Source organism: Calypte anna, chromosome 19, assembly GCF_003957555.1.
Source record: "Calypte anna isolate BGI_N300 chromosome 19, bCalAnn1_v1.p, whole genome shotgun sequence".
NCBI lineage: Eukaryota > Metazoa > Chordata > Aves > Apodiformes > Trochilidae > Calypte > Calypte anna.
In genome coordinates this window covers 5,628,303-5,651,180 of record NC_044264.1, presented here as the reverse complement: position 1 = coordinate 5,651,180, position 22,878 = coordinate 5,628,303, and the positions used below count along the sequence as shown (strand labels likewise).

Sequence of the window (22,878 nt, the reverse complement as noted above, 5' to 3'; positions counted from 1 at the left end):
GGTATTGCTCTCACATTCCCTTACAGTAGTTTTCCTTCACTATTGTAAAAGTGAAGTTTATGTTGGTATAAATTCAATCTCAATAATTACAAGGGTAAAATTTGTTGGTAGAAATCCCCTCTTACATAAATGAAGCATGAATACATTACAAGATTGTGCTGCTGAATCTCTTAGCCAGTGATTCCAGTCTCCCTAATCTAGCCAGGATTTTAGAAGCCTAAAAACCCCTGAATTAATCATGATTGACTACGTAAATGCAGAACATTAAACTATGAATTGTGGTATTTGGTTATGGATACAATTACTGTATCTTGTTTTGGAGACAAATCAAAATACCCAGAATATTAGCCTGCTCTCTTGAGATACATTTTGTTGTTTAGTGTATAGATGTGATCTCTGTTTATTGTTAAGGTTGACTTTATGAAAAATCATGAGATGAGTGCTCCAGGCAGTAGAACAAACTGTGCTAAGCATATAGACTTCTGCATTTCATCCTCTGGAGATGCTCCCTCAAGATAGCTCGGCAAGCAGTGTATTTGGGGGCAGGTACCCACCCCATAAGCTCTGTAGGATCACTGCCCTAGCATGAATTTTACCTGTTAGATAATGTCCTGGGAGGTGGTGGCAGAGGGACCTTTTGGTTATGCAATACAAATACTTTGGGACATGAGCAGGAAGAAGGAACAGGGAGTGATCTGATCACAAGAGGTTCCCTGCTCCTACTAGAAAGAATTGTTTTCAGACCCAGCCTAGGAGATTAAAAAAAACAAAACAAAAGTCAACAGAAGTAAATGGATCAGAGGTGAGAACAGAAGTGCTGAAAATAAATGCTTTCTAGAGTCCTTTCTGCTAGACAAAGTGTCCTTGAGGTGCTGGTGGGGAATGCCATAGGAATGCTCTGGTTGACACTGCTGTAGGCTTTTTGGATGGCATTACTGAGCTCTGGAGCACCACCACCTTCTCACCAGTTTCTCCTGCAGAAGCTGGGTAGAATAATTCTTGCATGATGTAGCTTCATTGTTTACCATCTCCACCACATTTTTTACTTCTGACTTCCATCTCCACCCCTACTGCTATTGCCCCATCTCTTTCTTGATCCCTAATGACAGAACTAAGTAGGTGCTTTAGGATTTCCAAGTAATACTAAATTATAGTTTGACTTTAGAAGGGAAGAGGGCTTTTGCAAATCCCATGTAGGATGGGTGCTCCACGGGGCTCTGGGCACCAGGGAGGGCCAGAAGATCAGAAGGGGCAGGCAGCTCCCTAGCAAACAAAGGTATTTAAGTAGCTTTACATGGATATATCTGGGTTCCTGCCTACCTCAGGACTGGCTCCCCACCTCCTGCCTTGCTTCAGCACTTTTGCTGCTATGATCCCACGGTGACCTTTATTTTTTCCTCTTTTTTTTCTGGCTTAAATTTCTGCCAGGTTGGTTTGCTGAAGCAGCTCGCTGTAGGCTCCTGCTGGGCAGGGGAGAGGCCAGGAGAGCAAAGCCAAGGGCAGGAGAAGTGCAACTGTGCCAGCTTAGGTTGACTTAAACTGTCCTTGAACTGTACCCTCGGCGAGCCTGACGTGACTTGGAGAGAGGTTAACTTAAGCTCACATATTTAAATATCCTCCCAAGCATGTTTTATGGGACATATGCTTGTAAACCTGCAGCTAGTTCACTTTTTAAAATAAATCCACAGGTCACTTTAGCCTGTTTTTCTTTTCAGTTTGAACATTGATATTGATACTCCCCACCCTGCCCTCCACCCAGTATTTTCCCTTTGTATAACAGGAATTTATAAATAAAAAAAACCCAAACCAGAACATTCTGTATTCTGTGGATATCTTGTTCATTCAGATGAAAATTGTTATCAAATGCACAGTTTCCATTAGTAGCTGGAAATAACTTTTTTTTGTATAGATCTCAGTGCTTTAAGTAACTGGATTGTTTATGATGGCAATTAAAGTAAAAGCATTATGAAATGGAGTTTAGCATACTACAAATGTTAAAATGCATTCCTACTAAAATGTGGGACCCTATTAATTCATCATAAGAGTATAATTTTATGATGGTACTTCTTCCTTATTTAATATTTTAATGAAAATTTGCATTTTTTCTTGTTTGTTCATTTTTTTTAACATGCTCAGCACATTGTGTCTAATTCAAAGCTGATGATATTTTGATTTTTGTGGGTAACTTTTCTAAGCAATTTGAAGTCTGGATGGTGTGAACAGGCTGTTGTGAGCAAACCAGTTAAAGTCATTAATTTAAGAGGTGTAAAATTCCTGTATTTTTTCTCTTACAGATCTTCTTTTTTATTTTACTTACTGTTAACCTGAGGATGCAGCTTATTAATGGTTTGCTCACCATATGCTGTTCTAAATACAGGATAGAAACAGAGAACACTGAAGAGCTTTATGGTTCAATCATAAAATGATTATATATCATTTGGAAGTTGGCAAGGCACTCACTCCCTCAAGCAGCTATCTAAATAAGCTGTGTTCTGAACAGGTCATTTCATCATCTTTACATCAGTGGATGGGTATTTGTACATGAGATCTTAGGGAAAAAGAAAAAAAAAAGAGAAAAAAGTTTTGAAGTTGTATTCTTGGGCTATATTAATTTACAGAACTAAGGTTGTGGTATGGAAATCTAATGTTGGAATCCATATTTGTGAAGTCATCAACTAGATATTTTAAGGCTGGGAAAGGATTTCCTGAGGTCATTAGCATTCTTTTCATGTGGCATAAGAGTACTGTCCAACAGTAATGCAGTAATCCCTCATTTTGAGAACCCTTGAAGGCACATACTCCAGAACACCACTCTGGACTTTTATTTCTGTGAAAATTGTTTCTCATATTCTACACACGAAGCATGTGCTTCGAAGGGTACTGCCAGTCTGATGAGACCACTCTGGCTCCCCATTTAGCTGAATTGCTCTTTAAGCTATTACTTTGGTCAGCAGAGTAATTTAATAATTTTCTATATGCAGACAACAGAAGCTGAAGATCAGTTCGGTGTGCTGGAACTACTAATCATGCCTCTGAAGGACTACTCTAATAATATGTGTGCCTAAACAACTTCAGACCTACTTTTCCTTCTGCATTTTGAAGGAGTGCTCCTGAGCTGATAAAAATCTATTTTTTAATGTTTTTTTATTTCCCCCCCTTGAATTTCCTTATGTTAAATTTACAAACCTAATTAATACAATTTCTTTCCTGTAGGTTCACTCCATGATGGCTCAATTAGAGTAGCAGTAGAACTGTGGTTCAATATTCAGGCCAGCTTCATAATTGAAAACACATTTTCTTCTCAAAAGCTGCAGCTGGTTTGGTTCTGCTCATGCAGAAAAGGATATAACCTTGCATAACATAGGAAATGAACGGTTGAGAGAGAAGCCAAATTCAATTTCAGTCAGATATTTTGAGGATAAGTCCATGATCTATGGAAGCAAGGGAATGAAAAGTGTGTGTATGTGGAAAGCAGTGTATTCAGCACTCTATTAATCACGGCTTGCCTGGGTGCTGTTGTGTGCTGTTGCGTTAGCACTGATTCTAGTACAGAGGCTGGAGAGCAGCCAAGCACTCCAGAAGTTAACCTCTTAAAGACCCTGAGCTGCTTTCTGTTGAATAAATGTAATTTTGTGGTCAGAAATAAATGCTTGTGATGTAGCAGGAGCTTTGAAAACAACAGCGTGGCAAAGCTATTACAAATTGCTCTGTGTTGGGGAAGTCAACAGCATACATCAAAATCCAGAGCTCGTGTTGCACTGATTCAGGCCCAGAGCTTCCCTGCTTTTCAGTGAAAGTCCCATGAAGCCACTCCGTGTAACAAAACGGAGTAAATCTAACATTTTTTTGGGTGGGTAATTGTTTTCATTTAACGTCCACTTCTCGGGCTGTGGGTGGTGGGTAATTTCCTTTGTATAAAAGGAGCACAGGGAGGGTTTTGTGCTTTTTCTCTATTTGTTTCCCAGTGCTGAGCAGGGAAGGGAGAGAGGTGCACAGCATGCTTTTGGGGTAACAGCAGCCTAGCAGGTTTCATTTCTTTGTTTACACAAGTGTGTAAATGATTATTTATTTATTTTTGGCTGGCTTGATTGCAGTTTAAACAAGATCTTTCCTCAGGAAGATGATTTAAATATACTTCAGCATCTCAAAGGCAGATGGGCTCTCTGATCAGCATGTAGGAAGTCTGCTGCTGGCACTGAGCTGCAGAGTGCTCGGGCAAAAACAGCCCTGAGAGAAGAGAACTTAAGTCCAGACTGATGGGCAGAACTGTAGAAGCTCTCAGACAGAGCCTCTCCTGTATGTACCTTACTTCCCATATTGATACCTTCCCGGGACAAGCTTCAGCAACAGGCAAGGTCCAAACTACTGTATACCACCAAAAGCAATCAGTAGGCACTGTGGGTTTTTTAAGCTCTTGCAGGTTTATCTCCATCTCATCCAGTGTGCAAGCAAGTTGTACTGAGATAGCAGTTACTACTCTGGTAACTTTGGGAAGGATCAGCCCAAATCCTCTTATTTTTATATAATTGACAAAGTGCTGAAATTTCTGTTGGCAGCTGGTGGGCTGTCTATATTAAGGCCTGTTATGCTGCTGCCACACATTTGGGTGAAATGCTAACAGTGGTGGGAAACTATTTATGCAAAATTCAGACAGGCAGCACTGTTTCAGTTCACAGTGTCAGGAGTATCTTCTCATCCTTTTAAAAAAAGAGAGCTTGAAGTATGCTGGAAGGAATGGGGATGGGAGGGCTGTGCTGGGTGCGGTGTTCTGCCGAGTGTCATTATCCATCCAGTTCCTGTTCCTCCAAATGCAGAATTATTTCTGTATTTATTACAAAATTACTGTGAGGCTCTATACAAGCCTGGTCTTGCTTTGTTATAATAGAGAAGCAAGAGGGGAAGCTCAGCGTTAAATATTAGTGCAAGGCTACCTTTTGGTATTGATGTGCAGGTGGATTTTGCACAAAGCCAGTTAATGAGCTCATTCTTGCAGGGATTCCTCTGCCCTATTTTTTAAAAATACATAAACAAAAGCTTGGATCATCCATAAGGGAGAAGAGTGATTATGGGTTCTAGGTCACTGTTCACAGAGGCAGGAGAGGCTGATGGGCAGGTGAAAGCACTCACTCTGCTGTGGAGATCCTTCTCCTTCTGGGAAGGTGGAGGTGATGTAGAATTTCACAGGCTGCTTTGCCCTGGCAGGGGCACTGCCTTTTCTCCTTCCTTGCTCCACTTTACCACACCAAGTGTGGCTGGGCTGGCTGCAGCAGATCTTATCCATCCAGCCTTCTGATTGCTAATACAAGTAAAACTTTGCAAATCAACAATTTTTCTGCAGCATTCTTGCTGCTTCCTTCTCCAGGTATCCCTGGAGTCAGTCTTGCTAGAGTTGTCTATGACACCAAAAACACTGGGAGGGTTTGGTTACTGTGTTAGAGGGATTGGATGCTGGCATCATCTTGATTTTCCAGGGGTATAATTTATCCTTCACAGACAGCTCTTCCATGAAGTGAAGTCCTTATTTCCAGGGCCAGGCTGGCCTTCAGTTTGTTTTACTTAAGCATGAACAACACCAAACTCTCCAGTAAAATTCTTTTACCTCATTACATTGCAGTGTATACTGTGAACTAGTATCTATAGATTATCAAAGTTTGTAACACACTTTCATACTATAAAGACTGAAAAGTTATGGAAGGAAGTTTTCATAAGATTTGATACTTTGACTTTAGCCACCCACATTTTGGACACTCTGGTTCCATGCCACACCCAATCCATGCCAACCTGGGACTGACCCTGGCAAGTGTCCTTGTCCCAGCTCTGGCTGCCCACCTCCTGCTGAGTCTTGCAAACGCACAAGATGAGTCAGTTCAGTTTGCAGGCATGATGGAAAAAAAAATCCATCCTCTCCTTCATTGCTTAGTTTTTCATCAAGCCAGGGAGCTGAATCATGCTACAGCAGTGTGATGGCAAGAGAAGCTGGGAGCCCGTGGCCTGAGGCAGGAGGGGAGAGCAGGGCTGCTCAGTTTGGTGCCTCCCTGACGGATGGATTAGGGGCGAGTGAGAGCAGGAACTGAGAAATGCTGCTCAGAAGTGTAGAGAGGCAAGAGGAGGGAAACACAGAAGTTATCAAAGGATCCAGGACAGGTTCAGCAATGCCAGCAGAGCCACCGTCGCAATGATCTGAGGGCAGGGAAGTGAGCAGTAAAAGCTATTTAAACAAAGCTGTCATTCTGCTGTCAGTATCTTGAGGCACATGTTGGGCTGGGCTGTTTTACTGGGAAGGAAGATCAAAGATTGGAAAAGCAACAAGAAGCTGTCCTGTGAGAAAGAGGGAGCTGAGCTTTCCTCAGGGGATGGCAGCGTTGTTTCTCTGGGAAACTCAGGATTTATCTGGGCATGAAAGGAAGAGAAGGTTTCAAGGGTTCAAGGTTGCAGCTGTTGCGCAGTGGAGGGAAGCAGAATTGAAAAGCTGTAGGATTTGAGTCCCTCTTGAAGCTCTCATCTTAACTTGAGGCTAAAGGACCAGGTTGGTGAGGCAGGCATGCTCTTCTCAAGCTCTTCCCTGGTGGCCTACCTGTTCACTGCACCCAGGCAGCTTTGTTGAACAGATTGGTATTGTATCCACCTTATTTTTGTTAAAAGAATTTATAGCCTAGCTAAAATACACACCATATGCTTTAGGCAGCTGCACAGGAATAATTTTATTTAGATTTTGCCTAAAAAAAAGTTTTTTAATTTAAGGAAACAAAAAATAGCATTTTTACTTCTTTTTTTTTTTCCTTCTGTCAGCTGCAAAAAAACGGATAAGTTTTTATTAATTCGTAAAAGTGGAATGTTATGTGCTTATTAATTAATTTATTAATACAGATATCTGTTGGTATTAAGACAGGGAGATCAAGGGAACTCTGTGTGTGTGCCCTGCATGCTCCCTAATCCACATTCCCAGAGTGTGTTGGAGAGCTGTTGCAGTGCACCACCTTAGCAACTGATGTACTGATTTATATGAAAGAGCAGCTAAGCTCTATTGTAATGGCTTCAAAGGAAGACTGATGCCTTTGCATGGCATTACTAATGCTTGCTATAACACCATTTAATTCTAAGGCAACTATTCAAGAATACAGCATGCCTTAAAATCATGGTGCATTAATGAGTTGTTATCATGCTTTTCCCTCTGTTTGATATGTTTCTTACAATTCTTAGTGGCATTTGTGGTAACTCAAAGCAATTGGAAGACAAATAAAAAACTTTGCAATGCAAAAGAATGCAGGAAAAGATATGTAAGGGAGCTGTACAAATGAAGGGGGATGGCTGTCTCCTTAAGAGTGTCTATTTATTAAAATTCAGAACAGAAGAATAATTTGTTTTTAATAATTTATTTTTACTTGATAAGTTAATTTCAGATGGGGTGCAGGACAGTAGAAGACACCTTTTATCTTGAAGTGGCCAATGAGATTGAGAATTGCAACTGAACAACAAGGAGGATGAGTAGGAGAGTTAGTACAACAAAATCCATATTTAGCATAGATGTGTGAATACTTCTGTTTGAGTCACTGGACAGGCAGTTAGCTGTTCCTGCAAGTAAATCACCAGAGCTTGGGTAGTTCCATACAGACACAGAAAGCAATTGGATCCCTTCACCAAGAAGCTGTCTTCAAGATGCCTAAAACAAAAGAAAACCACAGCAGTGCTGAATGATCCCAGCTGATCTGTCAGGAAAAACACACCCTGGCCATGTGCAGGTCTCATGGTCTGCAACTGTGTTAATGTGCTGATATCTGTGAGTACAGAGAATTGAAGTGTCAATGCAGAACGTGCTGGCATCTGGCAGTCCCAGCTTCTTTGCAAAGAGCTTTGTCTTCCTGTTTCATCTTCAGAATCAGAAAGTCAGTTGTGCAGGTGTCTGTCTGCAGTGGAAGAGACACCACCACAATATAGAAGAGCATCCCACGTCTGCAAACCTGAACACAGAATCCAGGTGCTCTGTGGGACAGGATACATCAGACCTTAATGCTGAAATTTCTTACCCATAGAGTGACAGATTCCAGAGTGAAGCCACAGACCTTGGTTTTATCTTTTTGAACATGACTGGACATAGCTGAAAACAGGAAAGTGGCATTTTTCAGATAAAAATTGCATTCAGCAGCTTCCTCTCACATGTGTACAGATTTATGGTGCTCACCTAATTGTGGAAATAGAACTGCTGGTTTCATTAAAGATAGTTTGATTTCAGCCATGTGTAGTAGACAGCAGTCTATCACCAAACATTCCTGAAATAGGCTGCTGGGGCTACTGGGGTAGCATGGCAGCAGGATTGGGCAACCAGTTGTTGTTCTGGTAGTGGAGAATGGGAGCAGATCAAGAAGGTGTTCACAGGCAAGTTAGAGAGGGGTAATTACATAGGGAAGGGTGTTATTCAGCCTCAGGGGTGAACTTGGTACCCCCAGCAACAACTCAGGAAAGCACTTGACCTGGAAAAAAAAGGTGGATGAAGGGAGGACTGCTCTCCAAGTGATGTCTCACTGCAGGTCCCTCCATAGCTCTGGTGATATTTTCAAGATGAAGAGTGTGCTAAGGAGGAGGATTCCTCCTGTCTCATTTCTCTTATCTCAGTATAGTGCCAGTGCTATTATCAAGACAAATAGGATGCCAAAACTTAAAAGTGAACATATGTTTATGGGGGTGGTGGGGAATACAGAGGTCACTGTTGTTTCTTTCTAGTCAGAGGAGACATAATGGGGCCTGGTTTAGATAAATTAAGATATGGAGCTAAGCTCATGTCAGGACTATGCTGGTGTAATTATAAGTTGACTTCTTACAGGGTCTCTGAAGTTTTTAGAGTCAAATAAAAATGTTCAGCAAGAGTTCTATAATGCAGTTCAACTGTTTTCATGTGAGCTGATCACAGCTTATCTTCATTGGTTCCTGAACCAGTTTTTCTTTAGGTTTGAAGAGTATTCAGTGAGCTTTTAAATACTTACTTCATGTCATTTCAGTTATTTCAGCTATTTGTTTCCTCTGTTCTTGGACTTCACTTTTGTTTTGCTGTTTTTGGTGTAATTTTCATCCCTTTTTTCCTTTTGCAGGTGGAAGGTGGCTTTTTTTTTTTCTTTTTAAATTTTCCATTAAAGCTGTTGTGATGCTTCTTCTAAATTTTATTTTAAGATACAGAATAGTTGTGGTGCTCATTTTTAAAAGAACCTTAAACCAGACAGATTAATCAATGTTTTAACAACTAAAACATTTAAAAAAAAATCCTTCTGCCTGATGGGTTTATTTGGAATTTTGGTTTTAAATTGGAGGAGAAAGGGGGAGCAAGTTTTGTGGCTTACAAACTGTTTCCATTAGAAAGTCTTCAATCTCCTTTCAGTGCTCCATGCCTTTTGGAATACTTAGGAAGAATAGAAGTACAGATTCTCTTTATTAAAATGTGAAAAAACTGTAACAGGAAAACAGATCCATCCTGTTATTTCACAGCAATGCAAGCATTTTAAACGCTTCAGTTTCTATAAAATGGGCAAATGAATTTTTCAAAATACAGCACAGAATCACTTCTGCAATGCTAATTTATTTAATAATAGTGATTTAAATTTGGCTGTATTCTGCTGAGCAGCATAGGGAGAGAAAATTGTGTGTGGGAACGTTGAAGTCCAGAAGTCTAACATATGGTGTGCTTTGGCCTTCAGAGTCTGTCTCTATGTACCCATGAAATATCTCAACTGCAGAAGTCTCTCTGATGGCTGCCTCCTCCTTTCTCACCCCTTCTCAAACGGTGGCTGATAACTCCCAGGCATTGATTTACAGTACCCAGTGCCTCTCTCTGCCTTTGGCAGTTTGTTCCATATTCTAATTTCAAATACTCTTTGTGTGAAAATGTTCTAACCGAATTACTGATGTTCTCATTCCCTAATGAGTGTCAGTCCATCTGTGATTGCTTGAATTCAAATTAATAAATGGGTTATTCACAACCATCAATCCCTTGCTCTCCAGCACGTCACATCCCCTGTGAGATTTCAGTGCCTTTCTGTAGCATTTCTTGGTAAACTCTAAAAGAGAAGCATGGCCAGCATTTTTTTGGAATTTATACCTGCTCCCCATGTCCATCATTTTAGCTTCTGCTTGTTTATCATGTTTTGAATACCTGCCTTTAAGGGAAAAAAAAATATTGATAAGAATAAATTGCAAATAGGTCAGGTTTCAGTCATGTTACACCTCCAACGAGCTACAGGAATTAATCCAGATTGGGGGGTGATATAAGCAGAAGAATAATTTGCTTGTTTCTCTCAGTACAGTCATGTATTGTGTTGCAGTAACTTCTCTCTTCACAACCTCTTGCCATATCTCTCAAGATTTCATTGCTGCTGCCAAATGCTGTGCACATGTTTCCAGTGTCCTTACTTTCCTCCTTGACTTCTCCCCTCGAATCTTTTGTTGGTTTATATGTTGTGCATTGTGCTCCTGTGTAATTTCTACAGCTGGCCTTGTCCTTTGGTTTTCTGGCCTTAATCCTGTCTGTAATGATCTCTAAAAGTTTACTTATCAGCCACAAATCTCATCTATAGGAGTCATGAGGTGCTCCTTTGCTCTGCTCCTCTGCATTTTGCTTCTCCATGATTCTAAAAATCTACATTCTCGGCTTTTTTCCTTTCCCCTTCCCAAAATCCTTCCCTTCCCCAAGTCATTTTTGTACAAAGGAAACAGAAGTGGCACCAAATCTGACCCCACAGCACCCTCCTGCTTATCTCTCCTCCTCCCTGCAGGGTTTCCTTTCCCTGGCACCCTCTGCTTCCTGTGCCTGAGCTCACAGCAAACCCTGCAGCCTGCTGGGCTGGTAGCACGCTCTCTGATTCTGCAAAATCTCCCTCCCATAGAAGAAAATATCAGATACTTTCCTGAAATACAGATACAGTAAACTCTGTCCATTGTTTCTGCCTTATCTACCAAATCAATAACGTCGTGAAAGAATTCAAGGACATTTTTCAGACAGGACCTTCCTTTTCTTAGTACATGTTGACGTACACACCTTTAAATGGTTTCATAATAATAACTGCTTTTCAAATGCACAGAAGAATTGATATCTGGCCTGTGGATCTCTACTTCTTCAGATCCTTCCTTGCTTTTTATTAAAATATGGGGATGATAATCTCTATACTTTGGTTTCCTGAATTCAATAGGCTGCTGCAGAACTGTGTCAGGCTTCCCTCTTTCTCTTTCTTTCTCTTTCTGCTTTGGAGTGTTAATTCAGTGGAGCTAGTCTTGGGTTGATTTGGCTGTGTTTTGTCAGTATTTAGTAATTGTAACTCTGTTTTCTTATACATAAAGGAAAACACAGTTTTCAGAAAAAAATGTGAAATAAGTGTTTTATTCTCAGTGCTGTATCACTGCATTTCCTTCAAAAGCCAAGCTTATGATGAAAATACAGATCTTAGGAAAAGCAATATTTTGTGAGGTAGTATTTTCTCTCATGTGGGCAGACACCTTCTCAGGTTAGTATTGTGTCTGTAAAAGAAAAAACAAAGAGAAGGTCATCAGAGGAGCCTGACTTGAACTCTTGAGTCCAAAGCAGTGGAGACTGTGGGCCTGTGCCTCAGCTTTATAAGAAAACTTATTTGCATGGAGAAGACTCACAGTTGTTTTGTATCACAGGGTGTCCAACAAGTACATCTTCTCATCCTCTCATAGGCTTAGTGGAAATAATAGAAAAGTGCACTTGCCACAGTGCAGCCTGAGTGGGACATCAGAAGTACACACAGTTCCCATTTATTCTGTTAGATCTTTATAACCACTGAAGGAAAGCAGCTGTTGAGAAGAGAACCTGTCTGGCATACACCGTGCATTTTGTAAAGATTTAAAGTAAAGAAGCACAATAGGCAGTAGGCTTCATAAAAATTTTGGTGCTTGCTATTGTGCTGAAACAGGACTTTAAATTATTCTCAGTAAAAACATACCAGAAATATTCTTACAAGGCTGCTTCTATAAGAACTGTACACAGGAGACTTGCATTCCCTTTTTATGTATTTGCTTGTTTTATATAAAATATATTCCTTTATTTTTATAGCTCTGCCTGTAAGAGTTGTATTGGAACAAATCTAAAAGCCTTCTTTTCTCATCACCCCTTTTAGATTGATGCGTTGGGTAAAAGAAGCAAAGAAGCAGAGGCAGCCTTCTTGAATGTTTATAAGAGATTAATTGATGTTCCAGGTAAGCAAATTATTTCTGCATTCTGCAAAACTGATGGCTTATTAGCACAAATGCTATTGGGCATTTTTTCTGCCTTTGATAAGGTAAATGTGGTTTATTCTGAAACTGATTATGCTCCAGTATTATTTCTAATGGAAAGAAATATAACTAAGGCACATTTCATGACTTCTCTTAAAACTGTTTGTTGTGTTTTCATTTTAATACTTGTATGAATCATTTTATATCATCACAATATTGTGTGTTTCTCAGTGATTTGTTTATTCAAGGATTCTGACATTTTTAACAAAAAAGATGCATCTTGAAACTTCAACAAAAAATAGCAATGTTTATACTCTTAATTCTTCTCAGTGTAAGTGTGATCATAAATGTTATTCAAAGGCCTTTAACCTCTATTATTTTCTGCTTTCCTTTATGTTTGGCTTCTGGGCGCTGGCAGTTTGCACTGGCATGACCAGAGTGGGCATGGGACAGGGCTCTCACTGCTCTGTTTTGTGAAGGAATCCCCTCTGTGAAATGTACCCACCACACCTGCAGCCTGCAAGTGCCCCAGTCAGTGTTAAGGAGAGAAGCTGTAGCCCTCCATCTCTATAACACAGCCCAGGGTGCTTATTCCCTGCCATAATTTGGGAGGCCAAGTAGATTTCATTTCTAATGGTCTGGGTTTTTTCATGACTGAATTGTGTCTAACAAGAGCTGTGTGGGATCCTTTTCATGCTCTCTGGCACAACCCCTTTTTTTGGAAGCCTGGCAGAGTATCACAGGTGCTGGGAATTCATAGAATCATAGAATCACAGAATAGGCTGGGTTGGAAGGGACCTCAGAGATCATCGAGTCCAACCCTTGATCAACTACCGCCACAGTCACTAGACTATGGCACTGAGTGCCATATCGAGTCGCTTTTTAAATGTCTCCAGGGACAAAGAGTCCACCACCTCCCCAAGCAGCCCGTTCCAATGTCTGATCACCCTTTCCGTGAAAAAATTCTTTCTAATATCCAATCTTAACTTCCCCCAGCACAATTTAAGACCCTGCCCTCTTGTCTTACTGAGAGTTGCCTGGAAAAGAGCCCAACCCCCCCCTGGCTCCAACCTCCTTTCAGGTAGTTGAAGAGAGCAATGAGGTCTCCCCTGAGCCTCCTCTTCTCCTCTTCTCAACACCCCCAGCTCCCTCAGCCTCTCCTCATAGGGCCTGTGCTCGAGTCCCTTCACCAGCCTGGTTGCCCTCCTTTGGACCTGTTCGAGGACCTCGATATCCTTCTTGAACTGAGGGGCCCAGAACTGAACACAGTACTCAAGGTGTGGCCTTACCAGTGCTGAGTCAACAGCAAAGTCAGACTGAAGCCCTAGGGAGACATTTGGGCATAGATCCCACCCGTGCTGGAGGATCTGAATGGTGAGGGGACTTTGTCAGTACTTCTTTGTAGGAGAAATAATTTTCTCCTTCATTTTCAAGAACAACATTTACACTCCTTCCTCCACACCCCACAGTCTCTCTCTTGTCCAGCCTTCCCCTGCACAGCCCTTATCTTATGTGTCAGAGAAATATTTCTTTGAGATTCTTACTTCGTGTAAAAAATTCAGCCTGGCAAAATTGTGAGTGTGGTGGAGTCTGTGGGATTAGAAATATCTATAGGTTTTAGTCTCATGCTGTATCTGCAGGCCTGAGAGGCAGAGGAGGAGCATCCTGATGTTGCTAAAAGCAAATTCCAGGTTGTGGAGCAGTAGCCTGGCCAGTCTTCTGTATCCGTATGCAGGCTACAAATACTCACTGTTTACAATGCATACTGCAACAAAACAGAAAACAGCCACTAGGAATGGCTGGCACTGGTATTTGTCACAACGTGGTAAGGCTGGGCTAGGAGTGTGCAGTTAGGGACTTGGCACCACTGTATTGCTTAAAATTTTATTTCCTTATCATATATAGTCTTTTACACTGGGTATGCATCCACGGAGGGCTTTCCTTTATAAAAGACCATGGGTATTCATTTATCACGTGTTGTTTTGCCTCTGTGTGTCTCAACATATCTATGGACCTGTCCATTTGGTATTTCAAATATTTAGGTATACTTTTAGCTCCAAAATCCTGTTATGTTTTTGTTTCAGTGTGAGATGGGAGTTGTGATGTTTTGAGAAAGCTATGACTGGAATGCTGCAGAGTGGTTGTTTAGCATTAAGCATTGCTGTTACATGACAAGGGTGCAATTTTATCAGACTTGCAATATCCTTTATAGCACCATATAATAATTGCAGCTGAAGTCTAATTCCCAGTGGCCAATTTTACGGTTCTTGAGGAAAGCATGTAGTCCTCTCCTCAGTAATAACGTGCACACTTTATATAATTAAAAAGGGCTTCTATTTTAATTTTACTATAAAATGATCTGTATTGAAACTCTAGCTATGGTGGTTTATGGATTCAGCTAAGTTTAATGATTTTCTTTCCTGACTTGATCAGAGTTTTCACTCAGGCTCACCAGTAAGGAATTCATGGGAAAGGTGGTATTTTACTTGTAAATTTTCCTATATACATGAGGGGTTTTCTTTTTAAAAGATAAAACAGACCTTTTCATATCTCTCTCCAGCTTTACCATACCATTAATATAGCATTATCACTGGTTTGTCCTGCAAAATTTATCCTTCCTAAAGGAAAGTACACGTCAAGGAAAACATTTACAGTTTATGTACATTTATAGAGTTATAATTCTCCCTCACATCATTCTGTCTTGCTTGAGACTGAACATTTCTAATTAATGGAATTAATTTTCTCATTTAATTGCCTTATTTTCAGTATGCAGTAGAGAGCTAGAGAAAAGTGAACGCTGCCACATGAATTGCACTAATCAACAAGGTTGTCACAACTTACCTTTAAAAATAATGTGAATATATTTATTTTGAAGGAAAGGGAGGTTGAGTCTGTATTTTGAGGAAGATTTCTCCTGTCTGTGCAAGATGTATTTCTCTTTATTTTAATCAAATAAGTGTATTATGGTAGCACCTTTGCCTTCTAGGGTCTCAATCTTGCAAATACTTCAAGCAAAATCGAAGCTTTGTTGTCTTAGGTATTTGGAGGAGTGGGGTTGCCTTGCAGAAACAGTGTGTTCATAATTCTGGTTTTCTAAAGCATTAGTTAAGCATTAAAAATACTAAAATTTAAATATTTTTCTTATAAAAAGGAAGATTATTCACTGCTTGCTTTTAAAACAAAACTTCGCTGTTTTTTTCAAGTAAAAGTTAAAATGCAGAGAACCAGAGTGAATGCCAGATGACAGTTGTCTGGATGAACTGGTTAAATAGAATTTCACTTTATGCTGTGTCTTTACTGCTGTGCAATTAGCACACAATACCACTGCTGGATTTGCACAGTTTTCAGTGTTGCTCCTGTTAAGCACAGTTCCTGTGTAGGCAAATAAGAAACAATTCTGCCTTTTAGACAGAAAATCTGCTACCTTGATCTGGCAACAATTAAACTGAATTTGGCTTCTGTGGCTGTTCTCCTATAAAAACTAATTCTGTATCATTTACTCAACTGCTGAGAGCTTAAAAAAGGAAAAAAGAAATGGAGATTTTTCAGCATTTACGTGTTTGAGAATCAGGAGATTCTTGCAGTGTTTGCTCTCAGTTTGGTGAGGGCTGTGCAGCCTTCTAGGGTTGAGCCATAAATAGGATTCGTGTCTGCTTAATGGGAATTTTCTCATCAAGAAGCTAAATGGCAGTGTAAGAGGGGATGTGTGTGTGTTGTTATTGGGGATTCTTCACATGTCTCTGTTGTGATCAGATTTGCTGGAAGTCTGGTGCTGTATAATGTGCATGCTGTGGGTTTTTAGCTCAGAGGCCCTGCTATCAACAGAAAGTATAAAATGACAGGGTAAAGAGAAGAAATTTTATTTATATATGGATATAAAAATGTGCCCTGTCAAAACAATTAAAAGCAGTAACAATGAAGGATGGCTGGAGTGGAAATTTTCTCTTTCCTTTATCCGTGATCATAAATTGCATGTCCTGCCATGGGGAGCAGGCTAGTTGGGTAGGAGTTTGCTGGTTTTCTTTACATATAATCACAGCTCAGCCTTGCAAATTCAAACTGCCCTGCATAGAGCTTCCTTTTTTCCAGATTAGCTGAGGAAACACAAACGTCTTTGAAAATAAGTAATCATTAAAGCACAATATAAGTGTTAGGGCATTACTGCTTAATGCAGAAATGAAAATTTGTTCATACCCATGAAGAGAGCTTCCTTCCTTCACCACAGAGCCCGTGCTAATGGCAGTGTCAGATGAAGTGGTTACTGCTGTCACTCCATTTGCTTGTGGTTATTTACAATTTAGCAAGACTCTGGAGGCTTTTGTTGCTGTTTGGGTGAAGAGATGACTTCTGTTTAAAGTGCATTTGATCAATGTTCTGAGGTTAAAGGTGATGCAAGAAAAAAACAGGTTTGATTCCCCCACCCTGCAAAATCTTGTGCTGCTTATGCTGGAGGTGATAAATGTGTATGAAGTTGCTGTATTTATATACACTATGTGGCTTGTTTGGATTTTTTTGTAAAGCATAATCTTAAGCAGAAAGCATGAAGGTTCATGTCTGCCCTGATAGTAGAAAGCCCGTGTAGGCTTTTACATACCCAGATGACCTAGAAGTTGCTTGTTGTGCTTAAATTGCAACATAAGCACACCCAGACTTTGGTGCCTGTAGAAGGAAGCTGGTTGAATATAAATTTAGGAGAGACATAAAGAGGGGAGAAGGAAAAGAGGTTCACTACAAGGGACTGTGTTAAGCACATCCCAAATTAAAATACTAAAAAGATAGTTTGAAAAAGTTGATGCACAGAGCACCCTTCATTGGCCTAATTACTAATTGTTTGGCAAAACTCTACCTAGAGAGCAAGATCAGCGTATAGTACACCCTGAGTTTCTGGTATATCAAGACTGAACAGCACAGACAATTTTTGAGAAATGTTTGGTATGAAAAATTTTAAGCCTTTCCTGGTTTGTTAATGATATGTGTCAGAATGGCCACTGCTTTCCAAATAAAATATGTTGGAATAAAACTTAAGACAGACACATAAAATGAAAAGCCTTACAGTTTTGCTGCCTCTAACTTTACAAGAGAAATAAATATTCATAACCTGTCTTTTCTCAAGAAAACAATATTACAGTGAGTAGTCTAAGGAGGAAAGGAAGCACAGTGAACTTGCTCATGATCAACAGAAGTAGTGCAGACTCCCCCCCCAGATAAAGCAGGAGGGTATCAATGTAAACACTCTTGAAAATCTGATAAAATTAAGCACAAAATTGAGTATAGTTAATGCTTGAATTAGTGAAAAGAAGTAAATCCCTGTGGCTGGAGGTGGTGATTTAGCCTGTGACGGGGTCTCATCTGAAGGCAAAATTCTTGATGCTTCACTACCACGTTTCCATCGGGTAAAAAACTGAAGTTGCATAAACATCAAAAAATGCCCCAGTTCTAGAATATGGGTCTTGAAAACAATTCAGTACAGTAAAAAATCAGTAGATTTGTGGTTATTTTCCCAAAACTTTTCTGCATAAAGTAACATCCAAGGTGGAGTGAGAGGAACAGTTTAACTCCAGGCTGCAGACAGGAGCTGCTGAGCAGCATTTTGGCAGATCAGTGGTTGCTACTGTTTTATTTTCCAGAATGCTCTGTATCACCTGGGATGCTGCTCCAGCCTTCAGGTAGTCCTGCACTGAGGAGTGTAGAAGGAGCTCATAAGCACTTCAGCCCCCTTCCCTCTGGGGACTGAATTCAGACACAGCACAAAATACAGTTTTGGATCTGTACTGGCTGAATGCACACTGGTAGGGCATTCTCTTAGCATTACACAGTTATTTTCAGATGAAGTGCAAAGTCCTGGCAAATTCTTGTCTTTCATATTTATCACTTTATCCTTATGTTTTGAAACTCATGTCAAAATAACTAAAAATAGCTGTTACCTGAGTATGTGGCTTGAAATTGGACTTGTCTGATCACATATTTTTTTCCTTTCATTTTTCTCATCGCATTAATAATTGGACAAATTCCATTGTAAAAGCTGGAATAAATATTGGAAGGATGAAATATCCCCAAAGCATACACTTTAAAAAATTTATTGTGTGGTTGTCAAGCCCTGTTTGACTTGGTAGGCTGGAGGCACGGAAGGAAGAGGGGAGGTGCAGATAAGGGGAAGGATGCAATGAACAGAAGCAGGAAGAATGTTCAGTATAAGAGAGAAGATATCCCTGGGGGCTCTCCTGTGTTCACCTGGAGGTGATAACTGCAGCACCCTGGGGAAGCTGTTGCTTCAGGGAGTGGAGTTAGAGCAGCCCTAACCCTGGTGACTGGAGCTGTGCTGCATATTCAGAGCAAAAGAGGCAGATTGTGGCTGTGATGGGGAATATTGGACTTCCCCTTTCTCTGTTGCAGAAATACAAACTGGAATTAAAATTAACCCCAGCTTTTGGAGAGTTTAGTGCTAAGTCTCTTCAGATGCTTTTAGGAGAAGGGATGATTGGGGCAGAAATGCTTTAAAACATTGTGGTTCTTTTTTGTTTCTATAATCTCAAGAGTAGGAGAAATGAAACTTAAGAGTACAGGTGGTTTTCTGTAATTGTCCTTGTTTTCCACTGAACTCAGTGTACAAGCACTAAATTCCAGTGTCTTCAGCCACTACAAGAATATGAACAGTCAAACTGGAACATTTGCAGTTACAGTGGGTCCTCCTGTAACTCATTAGGTCCCTTTCCAGCTGTCATGTTGGGATAAAATATTGTATTGCCTATTATGCATACTCCACTTTTTAATATTAAAAATTTTCTGATTATTTATTTTAGTAACTCCTTGAAAATACAGGGAACTGCAATGTAATTCACTGAAGAGTCAGTCAATTAGTCTGCCTTATTTACCTTTTTTTGGATACTAGGGTAGAGCTTCATCTGGGGCAGGGCCAAAGCATCTTCCTGGCAGTAACCATTCTAGAACTGGTAGATAAATAAAAGTTGTTTTAAAATAATAGCCCACAAAAACTAAGAACCACATTCTGGCAAAGGGATCTATGCAGTTGTGGTCAAATTGCTTATATATCATCTTGAATTGTTTCACTTAACCCTGGAAGCACTGGAGAGTGCTGCCACAGAGAACTTCTGACATTATTCATGGGAAGGAAAGGCACTGATTTGCTGGGACTTCCCCCTGTCCCCATAGCAAGGGGGAGCATCAGGATTGTCCTATGGAGGCCAGCAGAATTTGGGATTCTGCTTTTTTTTTGCTAGTAAGGAAAATGAGAGTTCCCCACCCTCTTGTGGGCACTTTGAATTCCCTGGTATCCAGCCCTTCCAAAATGCTCTGATGACAGGAGGGTGAGGAGAGAACACTAAAAAAGTGGAAAAAAAATAAAAGAGAGAGATTCCATTCCTGTGGGATGGGGAAGCAGGAAAATCTGTATAATTCTTGATTGAAGGAAGAACCTTTTCATGTTTTTTATGAAGTGTGAGGAGTTGGAGAGATGATGAGCTTTGTTTCAAACAGAATTACGGCTATAACTCTTCTGTCCCTGGGCTAGCAGAATCATAGGGGAAAAGGAGGAAAGCTATCATTTATTCCATGAAATCTTTGTCTCAGTCTCTCTAGGCTATTTCAATTTACCCCTGAAATTTCTGGGGAATAATTAATGAATTAATTAAGTATGCTGTGAGGTGTTTGAATATTCAAAAGCTACAATGTAATTATTATTTTTTCTAAAACGTACTTTCAGGTTATTTTCAGACACGCAGCCTCCCAAGAAAGCACTTAACTGCATCAAAAGCTGACAGAGCTTCTGCTCTTCCTGCCTGTAAACCAGAGCCCGTCCTCCAAAAGAATCATTCTTTGCAAAGAGCAGTGATGCATTTAGAAAGTCAAACACTTCTTGTACTTCGTGACGAACGTAGCGGAGCTGAACTCTGGCTTTTTAAAAAACTTGAATCACGTCAATAGAGTTGTGTTGGGTTCTTTTTTTCCCCACCCCCCCTCACCCCCCTTCCTTATCATTTCGTGTGGGCGTTTCTTGTGAGCGATTGCTAAGAAGGCTTTGCTTACAATGTGGTGTAGGCAAGAGGAATAGAGGCTTCTTGAAAGACACGCGTTGCCTTCCACAAATTATTTTTAGATCTCAACCTTAGGAAACACATTTCCAGTGGTATAAAATATTAATTGCCCCCGTAGCTCTGGCCCTGTTTCATAACTTGCTTTCTTAATGTTCCCACTGTTACAGGCCTGTAATGAGGAAGGGAGGAGAGGGGATTTAGGAGAAGTCCTTTGTTTTGGAAAAGTCTTTTCAGGAGCTCCGTTCTAAAATCCCAGATGCTCATAACTTTGCAAAGAGAAGAAGCCGGCCTTGCTGGCCCTGGGGCAGGGAAGAACCGGGTACCGTGGGTTATTACAGCACCTGCCCAAGCACACACATCGCCTGGTGGATGCCTGAGGAGGTGGTACCAGCAGCCTCAGCACAGCACCGGCCCCCGCGGCACGGCCGGACCGGCTCCGTCCCCGATCCTCCCGCCGCGATCCAGGCCGCGCGTTGCCGCTCTCCGCGCCGCTCGGGCAGTGCTCGCCGCGGGGTTCGGGCAACCCGGGTCCGGTTCGCCCCGACCCGGCTCTGCTTGACCCGACCCGGCCCCCGGCAGCAGCTTCCAGGTGGGGTTTGGGTTTGCAGGAGGTTTTTTTGCTCGGAGAAACTTTCCGCCGAGCAGCGCTCCGCGGCGGCGTTCTTAAAGACTAATGGAGATATATGTATGGGGAAGAGAGAGGGTAATTGGCCGCAGTGCTCTGTAAATTGTACATTTAAACAATGACAGAGTTTTTCCACTTCATTTGGCAAATTTTCCTCCCGCAGCCCGTCCCTCCATCATTCGGCCCGTGCTAGCGAACAGGTTCAAGTCGGCAATTGGAAGGAAGCTGCTCGGGAGGCAGCTTCTCACCTCCCCCAGCAAAAACAACCAGGGCCAAGGGGTTTTAAACATTAACTTTCCAGACCGAGCTGATTTTCCTTGAGCTGAGGTGGGCTTTTTCTTTTCCCCCCACCCCCCCCCTCCTTAAATAACGAGGGTGGTCCCAGCATACTCTATATCGAGACAGCTTTTCATCAGTTGCTCATCAGCATGCTAATTGCTGTATGACTAATTATGCCCTGAATTCCAGTTGATTTTCTTAATGAGACAGCTGGGTTAATTATGTAATCGTATGATTACATTAGCCTAGAGTGCCCTGGCGAAAAGTAAGGCAGGCAGGAGCGTGATGTCATTGCAGGAGCCCAGCTCACAAGGGGGGGCATTCATCCTGCCTAATGACAGGGGAGGGCAGCGATGCCCACAGTGCTCTTTGTGTAAACACTTATATTGAATTATTAAGATCCGTGTCTTTTTTCTAGCTTGCACAATGAGGGAGGAATGGTGTTTAGTTTTTGATTTTTGTTTTTATTTTTTGGTTGGTTTGGGTTTTGTTGTTTTGTTTTTGTTGTTTTTTTAAAACGAAACTGGCTGGAAATGCCAGCTGGTCACTGATAGCCCTTGTAGCTCCTGGGTTAAAGTTGGGTTTGGTCTGAGCAGTGTGGGGTTGTGAGGTGCTGCCTGTAGCTAAGTCGTGTCGTGGGGTTTTGGCAAGATCCATCTTTGTGTTTCTTCTAAAATTGTTTGCAAGAGACATTTATGTACATAAGCAGCAGCAGCATAAAAAAATGGGTTCTCCTGTGCTGCTATTCAAAAAAAGATTTCTCATCAGGGCATGAATATGGTGTGAGAACAGTCTGAGGGACGTTCCTGCAGCTGTGTTGCATTAGCTTGTGTGATGTGAAGTATTAAGTGCTATAAAAATTGTTGCATTTGTAACATTATTTTTTTTTCATGTCTGTGTTCATCCTCTCCTTTGTGAGGACAGAAGCTGATCTGCAGGGGACTGGTGTGGTGTGGTCACTGTGGTGAGCACAGGGATGTGCTCAGGGGGCTGCTTGTGCAACAGCACCAAAAAGCCAGTTCCTTGGGCAGTAAAGGCAAGGAGAGGCTTTGCAGATATTTGGGTTAAAAATATGGCTGCTCATTTCTCTTGTATGATACCTTGTAGAAAGCCTTACCAGGAACTGGATCCAGACATGCTGGGTTGCAGAATATGTGGTGCAGAGAGTTTATTTGTAGGTATAGTCTGCAACAAGTGTGTTATGAAGGTAGAACAGGCTAGGAAGTGATAGGAAAAAATACACCAAATTTAGCATAAAAATAGACATCTCAGTTTACACCTGGGCAATAAAGATCTTTCTAAACACCTTTAAAGTTCTGGACGAGCAGATTCTTTTTGCCAATTTTTTCATAATTTATCTTGTGCCCAGCAGGGATTCTGAACTTTTGCAGGCTGGAGAAATTTAAAACCAAGAGAACTCGTGATGGGTTTTCCACACTTAAGTGCTAAATGAGATGATTTTACTCTTTTACAGACTGCAGAACAGGCATTTCCTTCTTTGCCTCTCTCCATAAACTGGTACCACTTGGTTTTTTTTTAAAATGTGGATGCCTGTTTGTGTAATGAATTGAAAGTTTTGGTCCATTGCTTGTTTAAAAATTCAGTGACCTGCTGTTAAATGACATGAAGCATACTTTGTAAGTCTGGTTAATATAAAAAGGTATGTTTTTTCATGCATGCATGTGTTGGGAAAAGGAGAGTATTTTT

General features: G+C 41.0%; 1 protein-coding gene across 9 annotated transcripts in view; it reads left to right on the top strand.

Moving 5' to 3' along the window:
• CUX1 (cut like homeobox 1) overlaps positions 1-22,878 on the top strand; it is a 264,508-nt gene that overhangs the window by 104,648 nt on the left and 136,982 nt on the right. For all 9 annotated transcript variants that reach the window (XM_030462583.1, XM_030462581.1, XM_030462584.1 and 6 more), the window contains exon 4: positions 12,120-12,198. In XM_030462583.1, the coding sequence (XP_030318443.1) occupies positions 12,120-12,198 (79 nt within the window). The remainder of the gene's footprint in view (positions 1-12,119; positions 12,199-22,878) is intronic.